We start from the raw sequence: 12,911 nt of genomic DNA, 5'->3' as shown, positions 1-12,911 counted from the left end.
AAAATACCACTGTTAAAGATAAAATGATAATAATTAGGGACTTTTAAGATCTTTATACTTTTACTTTTACAAAGAACGCCTGCCATAAGAGATAGGGTCATTGGTCTATTGAAACATGCATTAAATTGCATTGTGGGAGAGGTAGTCTTTTTGGAGCCTGATTTATACTAGAGACAAACATGTGGAATGTGCCTGCATCAATTGTTACCATTCTTTTTATGTCCATTTCTAGCAGTTCCCTTGCATTGTGGAAATTCTGCCAAAGCTCTAGAATGTCTGATACATCTTAAGCAACACTTCAAACTGGAAAGACAAATATGTCTTCCTTGCCTGACAGTGACTCTCCCCGACTCAACCGTGTTCTGCTGCTGTCACTTACACAACACAACACAATTTTGTGTGGACAATAACTTGAAAAACATGAGTTATTTCTACATTATCAAACCTATTTTGTGTCATTCCGTCCGTGATGTGAAGACTCACATGGGGTGGGGCAGGACAGGGCAGAATTCCAAAGCACACACAGACATACACAGAAACACTGTGGCCTGGACAGGCTCTAGTTAAATTACTTGACACTCTGAAGGAAGCCATACATCAACCTGTTTTTTTTAAGTTTTTTTAGCGGGGAGTCGCCAAGCTCGGCTGGGGAGTCAGTAATGCTATGGTTGCCATTTATCAAACGACAGGGTTACTGCAGCTCCGGATCAACGGGTGCAGCCGCCATAGACAAGCAAACAAAATGGTAGGAAACCAAAACCATGACAAAACAGGAATAAAGCATGGAAAAACATACTGTGGCATCTCCCTAACTCTCATCCTCCACAAAGACACTGACAAAAAATATACTTCTTTGAAATACTTTGATCACATACAAAACCTGCTAAGTATCCTGCCACGCGCACACATGTCAGATTATTGATTTTTTTCTAACAAATATGACATCCATAGCTCACAAAATAATTGTTCTATAATTGTTATTTTGCATTCAGGATTTCCATCTCCACATTAAATTCATTATCTACAATTTAGATTGAAATGAGGGGGAGAAATCTCACTAATGCTATGGGCAGCATAACAGCTACTTGGAATTTCCATTATTTCCATCTATGGACGTAAATCAAGAATGAAATCAGCTACTTTGAGGGAGAAGGAGGCTCATTCTCTCTCACATAATTACATCTACTATATTCCAAGCTGTACATAATTCCATATTTAAATGTAAATGTTATCAGTGATTATAGATCATAATGTTTGAAAGTCAAATGTATAAGTACAGCCATGAAAAACTTTCTGATAATCTGGTGAATATCATATTATACCATTTACCATACAACACAAATTGATGAATGAAAATGTAGAACAAAATAAGAAACTCGATTCAAGAGATGCAAATGTCATTAAAAAAAATATAATCAAGATATACTCAGATAATGAAAAATAAGCCCAAAAATCTGATTTAGTTGCCAAATTCTATCAAGATGACAATTAAATAAATAGTAACATGAAATAATTCATAAAACCCCGCCAACAACAGTAGGCATGTTTGTTTTTGACAGATGGCATTAGAGTCTGGACCCAGACTGCGCTTAAAAAATGCAACGGATTATTTCTTAAGGTTAATTCAGCAGAGGCTGGACAGTGAGAGTGCTTACTGAGAGGCTGATTAGACCAGAAAGTTGATAATGAATAGTACACTTAGGGAACTAATAGTGGATATTACTGCAGATGCAAATAGATGATGAATTATCATTTTTCTGGACTAATAAAAGCAGAAAATGTTTGTCTTTTCTTCGCCAATATTCATAAACCACTATAGTGGGTTTTTAATTTATGCAAGTACGTGCTTAATTTTCTACAGATTTTACCATAATTGAGACCTTGACTGTCCCTTTAAATGTTAAAAGGTTTGCAACAACATTTCATGATAACACCACGTCATATATAATGCATTTTGACCATTAAACAATCCAATGTCATCACATAATGATTCCCATTACAGATTTACACAAGACCACAGGAGCAAACACATTACCCTGCTGCTGAGTGTTAGTCAGAAACTTAAAGCATGAATAGGAAATAAACGGATAAGTAATTATGACAACATGGGGTAAGGGAGGAGGTACTGCTGGTTGTGGGGGTAAAAAAATGGTTGAGTGCTGATGAACATTTGAGCATTTCTACATGCCTGAAGGAATTCCATTAACCACTCTGATTAAAGTAATCATTGGAGCCATCGGTGCCTGTCAGATGCCATCCCTGCCCTCTCAATTACCCAGATCTCCTTGAACTCAATTGCTAACATCATCATGGATACTGGGTTGCATGCAAGCAAAGAGGCTGCTCCGAGGACAAGGCATCTCCGGCAGGAGTCGGAAGCGGGTAGGTGAGGCAACCTGGCAATGCTCAAGCATATGGAACATGTTCACCCACTCTGTCAGTCTCATTATACAGAGGGCGGCCGCATATTAGTGTGATTATCATTTATTGTCTAAATGCGCAAAGTAGCGTTAACAGGTTTAAAAGATAGATACTTGCAAGTGACTCTTTAGATCGAGCCAATTAATATAAAATGAACGTAATGTTTGTTTGAAATTATAATAAATATATAATATATTTTGTATAATATACAATTTGTTTATCAGATGATGTTATTCCTTGGTTTTGTCCACACAAATAATAAATAAAGAAGAGTAGCACATTCTCGCATTTCAAAAACAAATCGGCAAATGTTGGTCATTTTGCATTAAAAATGAATTACCAAAATAGTTTACTATACATTTCTGTTGATTGATGTCTCAACTAATTGTTTCAGCATCATTGACTTGCTAACTGTCATGTTATACATGTTTTCTCATATATATATATATATATATATATATATATATATATATATATATATACATATATACATACATACATAGTTTTTTGGGGTAAATTATGCACACCAGACCCTTGCTTATTTCTTTACATAACAGCACATAAAACATCCTGTAAAATCATTATGAAGACTAAAAATTGAGCATGTGTAAGACTTGATTATCAACATGGCATCAACTGTCCAGGGCTCTGTTTAGGTAATTGTATGAAGTACAAATGTATTTGATAACGTGCACCACCAATTCACAAGTAACTTGGAAATACAAGGCCCTTAAGGTGACACTACCTAATCTTGAGGCCTTGTCTTATACAGAGGCTGTTACATCAATGTGCAGTCAAACACCTTAAATGTTTCAGTTATTAAATGGCATGGTGCCCCTAAATACATGTATCTTAATAAAATGAACACAAACTATCTGAGCAGTTGCTATTCAAGTGGTACCTATGGGAACATGAGGGCATGCACAGACAATGCAGCATAATCCGGCACTGTGCATGTGTAGCATCTAGCTGATTTATTTACCACAAACACAAAAATCTGCCAGCACTATCTGATAAGCTACACAGTACAATTTTTAGCAAGTGACGGCTAAATCAAATTCAGCAAAAGTTTAATTAGCCTTGTATTTTCATTGCACTGTTAGAAAATTGTTGCCTCCAAGTTAAACCACTAAAAATAGCTGCATGATGAGCCAACACTTCATGCTTGGACGGGTTTCACGCGTTGTACAATTCCACGTTGATTTACTCTCACATGGTGCGAAAGAAGAGAGTGTTAAGAGAATGTTGGAACACAAACTGCCCGTCACTGTCTCTCCCACCTCTTTATCTGAAAGTTGTTGCAATATGTGCTTATCTGAGCTCGGAGCCAAGAACAAACTTAGCCGGTGCTTCTCAAATGTCCCTGCTACATGCAGTGTGCGTTGAGCAAGAGAATGAGACTTCTGTGACAGCTACATCTGCTGCTACATCACGCTTTGTGCTGCATCAGACCCATGTCAGATCCCACTTGTAACATACTGACACTTGGCTCTACTGACGCAAAAATCACCCTTTAGTGTCTGCATGGAACGCACTAGGCAGAACAGTAGCCCGTCTGCTGCACTGTAATATGATGTAGTATCAATAAAAAGTGCCAAAATGCCCCAACAAATAAAGTAAGAAAACTTAAGGGTGACATTGACAGCAAGTAGCATGAAAGGCCAAAAATCTGCGTAAGTAGGTTGATTGGGTTGATGGATGAGTACCCAAGAGACTTCTTGTGCCACATGTCAACACGTTGTACGTCCCCACCCAAAGTGTTGAAAAGAGACACAAAAAGTCCTGACCAAGCACGCATAAATATGCTGCTAAAGGCACCTGACAAAGTGTCACTTGTTTATATGATGGGAGTGAAAAAGTGTTGATTAGCAGGTCTCTTGTAACATTAAGCAACAAACCCGAGATATTTCCTTTTCTTTCCATTTCGGAATACAAATGTTGACAACTGCAGAAATGTCATTGCTTGCTTTTTAGTGGTACTGGAATATTTTTAACTGCAGAAGGCATGGCATCACAGCTGATTGAGTGAACATAAGAGAGCTACAGTACAATGCCAATGAAAGGCTATAAATTGAATAATCCAGGGAGGGATAATAAACTCGTTGCCCTCCCTTGATGCTTCCATTTGTGTTAAGACCTATAGAGCCCATTGGCTGATTAAAAACATCATTTCAACTGGCACTCACTCTCTGCACACACACACACACTGCACCCATTACTGTAGGACAGGGCGCTGGGTTTTAACAAGAGATACACACCCACTTTGGGAGTTTAGTTTGGTAGACTCTGCATTTACAGTACTTAGATACAATAATGCATGCCCTTCTGGAATGAATGATTCAGTGATGTAATTGTGCTCAATCTGTTTTTTTTCTCTCTGGAGATGTGTTAACTGAGCCAAACCATCCTAAAAAAATATAGTATCCTCAGAAAAAAAGAAAAATTATACATGTTGTCGTTGCACAGATTAGGTTGGTTTATGATCCTTTCTTGTTACATCTCAGTAAACCATGAATGATTTTTTTCCCCACATTGGCATCAGAAAAAATAAATAGAAATCCACGTCAAAACCTTTCAACATTGTGCCATCCCATAGGCCACCAGTGCTGGGCGACTGCACACACTCCTTGGCTACGATTCACGTCCCCTGCTACATGTATGACACATCCACAGTTACACTCGGTTCCAGGACTCCTCATCTCCCAAATGGTGCCTTCTGTTCTCATTCTGGGCTTCTTTGAAAAGATCCAACAAAAGCAGCAGAGTAGGCCGGTTTGATGTTCTGTTCTGCCTCTTTTTTTTGCTGGCACCTCTTTAAATTTAAGTGAAAATTACTGAAAAACACACTGCTTTTTCCCCGATCTAATTATAAATTCAGAATAACCCAAACTGGTCCTTCTGGATGAGGATGTAAGGGATAGATTAACACTGAGAGAGATCCCTGCCTGTCTCGGTTAGGTTACATTGAATTCCTAAATGGTGATGCTCACCCCACACTGAAAATGGTGGCACAGTGCATCCTTTGCATTTTTATAGACCTACTTTGCATATTGGATTTAAGTGGGTCAAGTGAAGAGTAACTTAAAGTCCAACTGAAATGAAATTGCATTTTTTTTACTACAGCCCAGGGAGATATTTAAATATACATTATTTTGTGTCATGATAGTTTTACATTAGTTTGACTTCAGCGGAGATGAGACCTTATTTCAAAGCAGACAATCAAATCTTGCATGGCAGACGGTCATACTTAGTCTGACAGCAGCCTGCTACACAATACAAGAGCTATAGGCAACAACAGCCCACATTAGCTTTCCTGCTAAAATCACCATAGCTTGTGAACGAATAAACAAACATACACTGGGGAAGATTGCTAATTAGCTGCTCAGCTGTAGCACATTAAACAGAATGCAACTGTGAATGTCACATCAGTCCAGTTAGATGCTGGTATGGATCTTACTTTCATAACACCACTAATAACATAGTCTGCCCATGACATGTGTGCTAGTCCCCTATTCTCTATGGTGGAACACTGCTGTCAATAAATCATAAACACTGACACGGCCCGCGAGCATTTCTGATACTCCCCCCTAATGACTTTTTTCTTCCTTTTAATAATAACAAACTAAAAACACATTTTTTTACAACAAAAAGGATGACCAAATGTGATTTCAGCTGGACTTGAGCAAAAATCTAAACAAGTGCTTGAAAGACTTAAAAAAACATGCATACATTTCCTCTTAATATCTTTTGTCCTAAGTTAAGAAATACATCTAAAAGATGTTCATGTATGCAACCAATTAAAAAAGTGATTAGAAAGAAAGAGAAATCGTTGAGACACCAAGCCCTTAATCCAGCAGCTTTGTCAGGTTTCGAAAATTGCATTCAATGTCAAGTCAACTCCATTGATGTTTATTAAAAAGTGACCAACCTTCACTTGCCAGGTGGATGCAGTTGTCATGGGTATTATTGCAAAGGGACAGCCTCAGATAATTCTCATTGATTGAAATATATTGATTACAATGCTTACACCAGCAGAGAGACCCGTGCTGCCCCTTTGAGTGAGACATATATACTATACCTTTATCTGCTTTGATTAAGTCTACACAGCTAATTCTTACCAGCCAATGTATTGCCATTTTGATTGCAAAATTAAATAACTTTTAGCCCTGGAGCCCTTTTCAAGCTCTCAATTCCCATATTTCACACTGTTTTGATTCATACTTTCATTTGATGTCTGAATGTGAAAATGAATTGGAACAAACCCAATTAGCCTCCTTCATATCATCACCAACCAGCCTTGTTTTTTTCTTGTAAGCACATTATATGAACCTGACATCATGTTTATTTGATGACAATAACATAGTTTGGTCAATATAGTGCAATAAGTGCAAAGCAATCAAAACAAATAAAGTTGATAAGGGATAGAGAATTTGCGAATGCTTGTATAAAAATAGGTGTTCCATTGATTAAAACAGAGTTAATACTTCAAATAACATTTATGGATTTTTTGTTTTGATAACATATCAATTTGACATATTAAGAATGAATACCCATATTAATTTCTAATATAATAACCTCCTTTATGAGAGCTCATTGAAGGCTAACCCGCCTTCGAATTCCAAAAAGTGCAGAAAGCATACAAAGACACTTCTTTTTTTTCATCTTCTTCAAATGACGCAGTCTTTTTTTAACATTGGGGTGTGCCACTTTCAAAAAAAGCCACTTTTACAATGCAGAGCTACAGTAAATGAAACTACAAACATAAGCCTTTCCAGACGATCATGGAGTATGATGACACAGGTAATATTGATGTAGAATCAAAAGTTTTGAAAAGACATGGCAGATTATATCAATAAATACTTACTTACAGACTACAGCAGAAAATAGTCCTACACAATTTTGATGATCTGCTGTACAGTGTTTTTGTCCAGGAGTGATTTTATAAACATTTCTTTTCTGATTCACAATATACCTTTATGTATGGTTATATTCCTGAAAATGAAGTTGGGTAAGATTTACCTGTACACTTACATTTTGTGTGTTTTTGTTCACCATAGAAAAATAGATTTTGCATCATCAGTTAAGTAGAGCAATTTTGTTCATCCACGTTTCAGAAAGCTGTATCCATTCCTGTAATGTCATGTTTCGGAAATAAGAATAAGATTGTTCGGCACACCCCGTTTAAAACTCCTTCGCTTTTGCTTGTGTGTGTGTGTGTGTGTGTGTGTGTTGTGCCAAGGCACCCTATAAACTGAGCCACTTGTTCAAGGAGGGTCAAGAGAGAAAATGCTTCATTCCATTAATGATTCTGTTGCTCAGAATTGGCTAAAGGTGGTCTGTTTCTCAAGAACTTCGAGGTAATCGGGCTCAGACTGCAGTTTAGCTTTTAGCTCCAAATAATCATTTCTGTTGGGCTCGACATAAACAGTACTGGGTGTCGTGCCATAGAGCACTGTTTCTCTAATCCTCTCTGGGTGCAAGAACTGACGTCTGACATCAAAATTTGGGTTGTATGTGTACGACACAGGCCCTGTGTACTTGTACTCTAAATTTGCACCTGCTGGGATGGATGGGATTGACGGATGGGGGGGCTGCTTATCGTGCTCAAGGATGCCTCTGAAGAAATGGTCCGCATCCTGGACAGGGGAGGGGTTTTCGCGTGGCTCAATGGTGCTAACACTGTACGTAGGGCTCCTCATCGTGCTGCTATCCCTCTCATCATCCGGGGCACTTCTGTACGTGACTTTGAGCTCATGGAGATCTCGGTAATCCTCCACTGTGTTGCCTTCCCGTGACCTGTAAATGGGGTTTTTGCACATATGGCCCATGGGGTGGGGAATATACTCATAGACGTGGCCCACCGGGGCCTTGACTTTTGGGCCGGAGCGGTTGCTGTAGAGGCTGTATTGCAAGTTAAAGGAGCTGACGTCTGAATTATTGGTGCTAGTGCGGTCACTCTGGGACTTTTTGCGCTTTTTCATCACAACAACAAACAGCCCTGCGGCCACAAAGACGGACATGATGAAAACCAGCAGGAGGCTGAGGATGAGGACAGAGAGGGGGACGGTGCTGCTGGGGGTGTTGAACTTTTGTGGCGCGTCTGTGGTGACGACCAAGTCGTCCATGGGCTCGTCCGTGGGGGGTGTTGGGGAGACGTAGGCATCAGAGTAGTCTGGGCACAGCTGCTCCGACTTGATGGAGCGCACGTCCATTCCAGTGTGGCGTCGTGGCGTTTCACACACCACCTCATTAACCACAGTGCCTGCGCTAAGCTGCTCCAGCCATATCTTCATCCCTACTATGTCACAGGAGCAGTCCCAGGGGTTTTCAAAAAGATCTATCTGCACCAGCAGCTTCAGCTGATCTAAAACACCACTCACAGGCAGGTTTTGGAAATGGTTGTTGCGCAGATTAAGCCTAGACAGAGAGAGGCTGGAAAAGATGCCCACGGGTAAAGTTTTCAGGAGATTGTTGTTTAGGAAAAGCAGCTGCAGATTAGGGAGGTAGCGGAAAGTTCCCGCATCAACCTCCTTGATTTTGTTGTACTCTAAATAGAGATACTGCAAGTTCTGCAAACCAAAAAACATTTCTCCTGTAAGCCTGTCCATGAGATTACCATTCAAATACAGCCTTCGCAGGTTGGTTAAATCCCCAAAAGCCCGGTCGTGTATCAGACTTATCCTGTTGTTTCCCAGGTGAAGCAAATCCAATCCAACAGCATCCACAAAATCTGATCTCCGTACCACAGGGATGTAATTTCCAGTGAGATACATTTTTTTAGGATTGTATGGCTTGGGTTTTAGATCAGAAATGCTTTCAATCTTTCTCTCTTGGCAGTTGACATTTAGCCCAATCTCAGATATTTGCAGGTTGCACGTGCAGGCAGTGGGACAGTCCAAAGGCACAGGCGATTTGGTCTGAAAAGCAATGATGGGTCCATAATTGTAAGGGTTACTGCCTTGTATTCGGGAAGTGGGCTTTAACCTAGTTCTGTTAAATTGCCGTGTGCCCTTGGTTGGCCTAGAGGAGGACCTAAAAACTGCAGAGGAGGTGGCGGAGACTGTGACAGTAGCAGGTGTGGTCTGGTAATATCCATTGGTGCTGCTAGGAGGGGCAGGCCTAACTGTGTCTTCGAGGGTTCTTCTTGGGCAGAGTTCCTGCTTGGACACCTCGTCCAGGTCCCTACCGTGGAGCCTGAACGGCGTCTCGCACACCACTTCTCCCACCAGAGCCGTATAGGCTATGCTCTCCAGCCAAGCCTTCAGGGCAATCAGCTCACAGGAGCAATTCCACGGATTCTCCTCTAGTTGTAATTCCACAACTTTGTCCATGTGCTCCAGGAGGCCGATGTAGGGGAACATTTTTAACCGGTTCCCCCTCAGGTCCAAGTGCGTGAGCGGAACATTCCGGAAAATGTTTGTGGGCAGGGCAGAGAGCAGGTTATCATTCAAAATCATCACTGTCAGTTGGTATAGTTTGCTCAAAGTGTGGGGCTCTATATTAGTAATGTAATTATAATCAATCTGAAGGTATTCCAAGCTGTCCAGTCCTGCAAAGGTGTCATCCCTCAGAGCGTCAATCTTGTTATTATTCAGATGCAACCTTTTTAATCCCTGGAGTCCATTGAAGGCACCTGACTCTATCTCCGAGATGTCATTGTTCCCCAGGTGCAGAATGGTCACCCCTGTGTAATTGATGAAATCATTGACTGACAGTTTCTTCAGGAGGTTCCCTGTCAGCAGGAGGTGGTACGTGGAGAAATGGACCGGACTGATCTCAGTCAGTCGGATGATCCCCCTGTTCTCACAGCTCACTGTCAGGATCCCTTCCTTCTCCTCGCACGTACACAGGTTTCGACAGATCTCCCCATAATTGTCATACATCTCAACCAGCCTCAGAGATGATGCAATCATAAGGATTATTTTTAGGATCCAGATATTCATTTTTCCTGGGAGAGGACGCCCCAGCTCACTCAAGTGCGGTACCAGTATGAGGTGTCATCTAAGGAGGAAAAGAAAAAGGACGGTTTCTGTTTTATATAGCATGGAGAGGAAAACATACACGACACATGTATAGTAATGTGGACACCCTCATTGACAACTATGCATAACAAAAACACACAGCCATAGACAAGTGGGTCTGTATTAATGTTTGTTCGTTATGCAGATGTGTTATGTCGGCGTCGCTTAAGGTTTTGAGGGTGTCAGAGAAAGAGCGGCCTGGATAAATCTACCTAAAACGACAATATATAATCAAGTTGATGGCACAAGTACCCGTGGTGGATGGCCACTGCGCATTTTTGATAGCTCGTATGAATTACAATCCATCTTGGAAGGAAAGAAAAAAAAGGCTTCGCCATCCACCGTGTGCAGACCAGATCATTTACTAATTAAATCCCTAGAGAATTTCCACACACAACACAGGCTCACTGTCAACATATCTCATCGCTTTGTGAGACTGATATTGTTTTGTTTCTGTTTTTTATGTTTACGATTTAATCTTAACAATAAACTATCATTACAATCTCAAAGATGCAACTCCTATCTTCCAACCAGAAATATTTCGCACTCACCCCGCATACTCGAGGACTTGGCAACAGTGGGGAAACTATCGGATCCCTTCTCTCCACCTCCGTCCAAACAGCATTAGAACGGGGAATCTATTCGCCTGTTATGATAAAAAAAAAAAAAAAACGATCCCGGGTAATAAATGCAATAAAAAATGATCTCTCTCTTAAAAGGATCAGCTGAGAGAATGAGTCTATGTCCATCTCAAAATCCGGCCTGCGATAGAAAATGTGAATATCAGCCTACAAGGCGACAGTCGCAGCCCTTCTTCTGCCCACGGGCGAAAAGAAAGAAATGAGGAGTTGATCAAAGGCAAATAAACAAGTGTTGTTGATCTCATAGCGGATCTCTAATCGAAATTGCATTTTAACGGGTTGTAAATAATTCCATAATCAGGCATGCTACATGGCATATAGAAGGTTACAGATAGTCCCCCTTTCTCCCACTCTCACTCTCCCTCTCTCAATCCACCACAGACGCGTGAGCGCGCGTGCACACACACCACACACACACACACACGCGCGCGTTCGGTCTGTGTGCGCTCCTTAAAGGAGCACAAAAGCCTACACATCAACCGAGTGCCTCTCGCTAAATATGCGCCTTTCAACATACCCGAAAATGTATGGATGCTGTATCTGACAGGTGCACCCACTTTCATCTCATGTTTCTTACATTTGAGTTTATTACCACAACGTCAATAAACGACATCGCCTCTGGATAAAATAGATAACTTGAAAGCCAGTGCGTCTATCACCGGGTCTGCCTGTGCAGATTAGGTGTGATATAGGCTATGTGAGCTTTAAAATGCAGGCTTGCTATTGCCATAGCAGCCGCAAGACACACTGCTTACAGCATCTAAAATTCGGATCAACTTCAGCAATGCTCAACTAAAGGCTAGAACAAGATTCCAGCACCCCGGACAGATCCCCAAAATGTTTAGGCTTAACGCCTCGGCGCAGATGAGCAGTAGAGAGAGAATAAGCATTGTCCTCTTACCGTGCTGATCCCGGTAAACGCAAAAGCATCCCGAAAATCACGGCTGTGCCGCTTTTTTTTTCTCCAACCTCTGTGAAAACATGGATTTCGTGATTTCCACCTACCGCCCTTCCTTCGGCGTGCAAAAAGAAGAAGAAAAAAATACTTAAAGTCAAGTCTCCTCGGTGTTTAGCTCCATAAAGCAGGCATCGGAGTGCATATATACAGTCTCATTCAGGCCAATAACGTGACAACCCGCGCTGCAAAACCGGCTCCTGTATTCTTCCAGCAGCGACTGAAATCAGCAGCATCATCTCGGAAAAAGAGCCAAAACCAAAGTTCGAACATGGTAAAGAAAAGGGGGCAAATAAAACCTCGGTAATCCCACATCAGACAAGACTTGCCGCATGCATTTTAACTGTGACTTTCATCCATGCGCACTGATGAAGCGGAGGAGAGAGGCACGAATCTCCTTGTCTGGTGCGGCTTGTACCAGTTTATGTATAGATCTGCCCAAGGTCTCTCAATTTAAATTGCCAGACCGTTCAAATCGACCGAGGATCAGCGCTTGTGTTCCTCCAGCCCTGGATGCAAGAAGGCGATCCTCCTCCTCCAGTCCTGCATTGGTCATACGATATCCTACAAGCTTTATCTTTCCACCAACGTTTCAACTAGTGGAACTTGATCTTGGTTGGTGCAAAACAGCGAGTCCACTTACAGTGATGGACATTTTATGAAACATTTGCCCTATTATGACATGTGAAATCACTCGTAAAAAATGCATTAATCCCCCAATCTCAGGTCTGTCACAGCGCAGAAATGAAAAGCAATCGAATGAATGCAATACTCTTTGAGAGGGTATGGTAATGTAGAAGAGGTGGAATGTAAGGGAGGAATTGATGGGGAGGGGGGGAGGGGGAAGCGCGGGGGGGGGGGGGGGGGGGGGGG

At 41.3% G+C, this 12,911-nt stretch overlaps 1 protein-coding gene across 2 annotated transcripts; it reads right to left on the bottom strand.

Annotated features, from left to right (window-relative positions):
• Nucleotides 1-6,740: 6,740 nt before the first annotated feature.
• LOC117939587 (SLIT and NTRK-like protein 5) lies at nucleotides 6,741-12,806 on the bottom strand. Of its 2 annotated transcripts, none has more exons than XM_034865031.1 (2): nucleotides 11,985-12,806; nucleotides 6,741-10,422 (listed from the first exon to the last, which is right to left on the bottom strand). In XM_034865031.1, the coding sequence occupies exon 2, from the start codon at nucleotides 10,362-10,364 to the stop codon at nucleotides 7,737-7,739; it is 2,628 nt and encodes an 875-aa protein (XP_034720922.1). In that variant the 5' UTR covers nucleotides 10,365-10,422; nucleotides 11,985-12,806; the 3' UTR covers nucleotides 6,741-7,736. The 2 variants fall into 2 exon arrangements, with proteins under 2 accessions (XP_034720922.1, XP_034720923.1); XM_034865032.1 differs by lacking the exon at nucleotides 11,985-12,806 and adding an exon at nucleotides 10,994-11,446.
• Nucleotides 12,807-12,911: the final 105 nt, after the last annotated feature.

Source organism: Etheostoma cragini, chromosome 24 (genome assembly GCF_013103735.1).
Source record: "Etheostoma cragini isolate CJK2018 chromosome 24, CSU_Ecrag_1.0, whole genome shotgun sequence".
Lineage (NCBI taxonomy): Eukaryota > Metazoa > Chordata > Actinopteri > Perciformes > Percidae > Etheostoma > Etheostoma cragini.
Note: the sequence above shows the minus strand (reverse complement) of the source record. Positions and strands in the feature narration are given on the sequence as shown.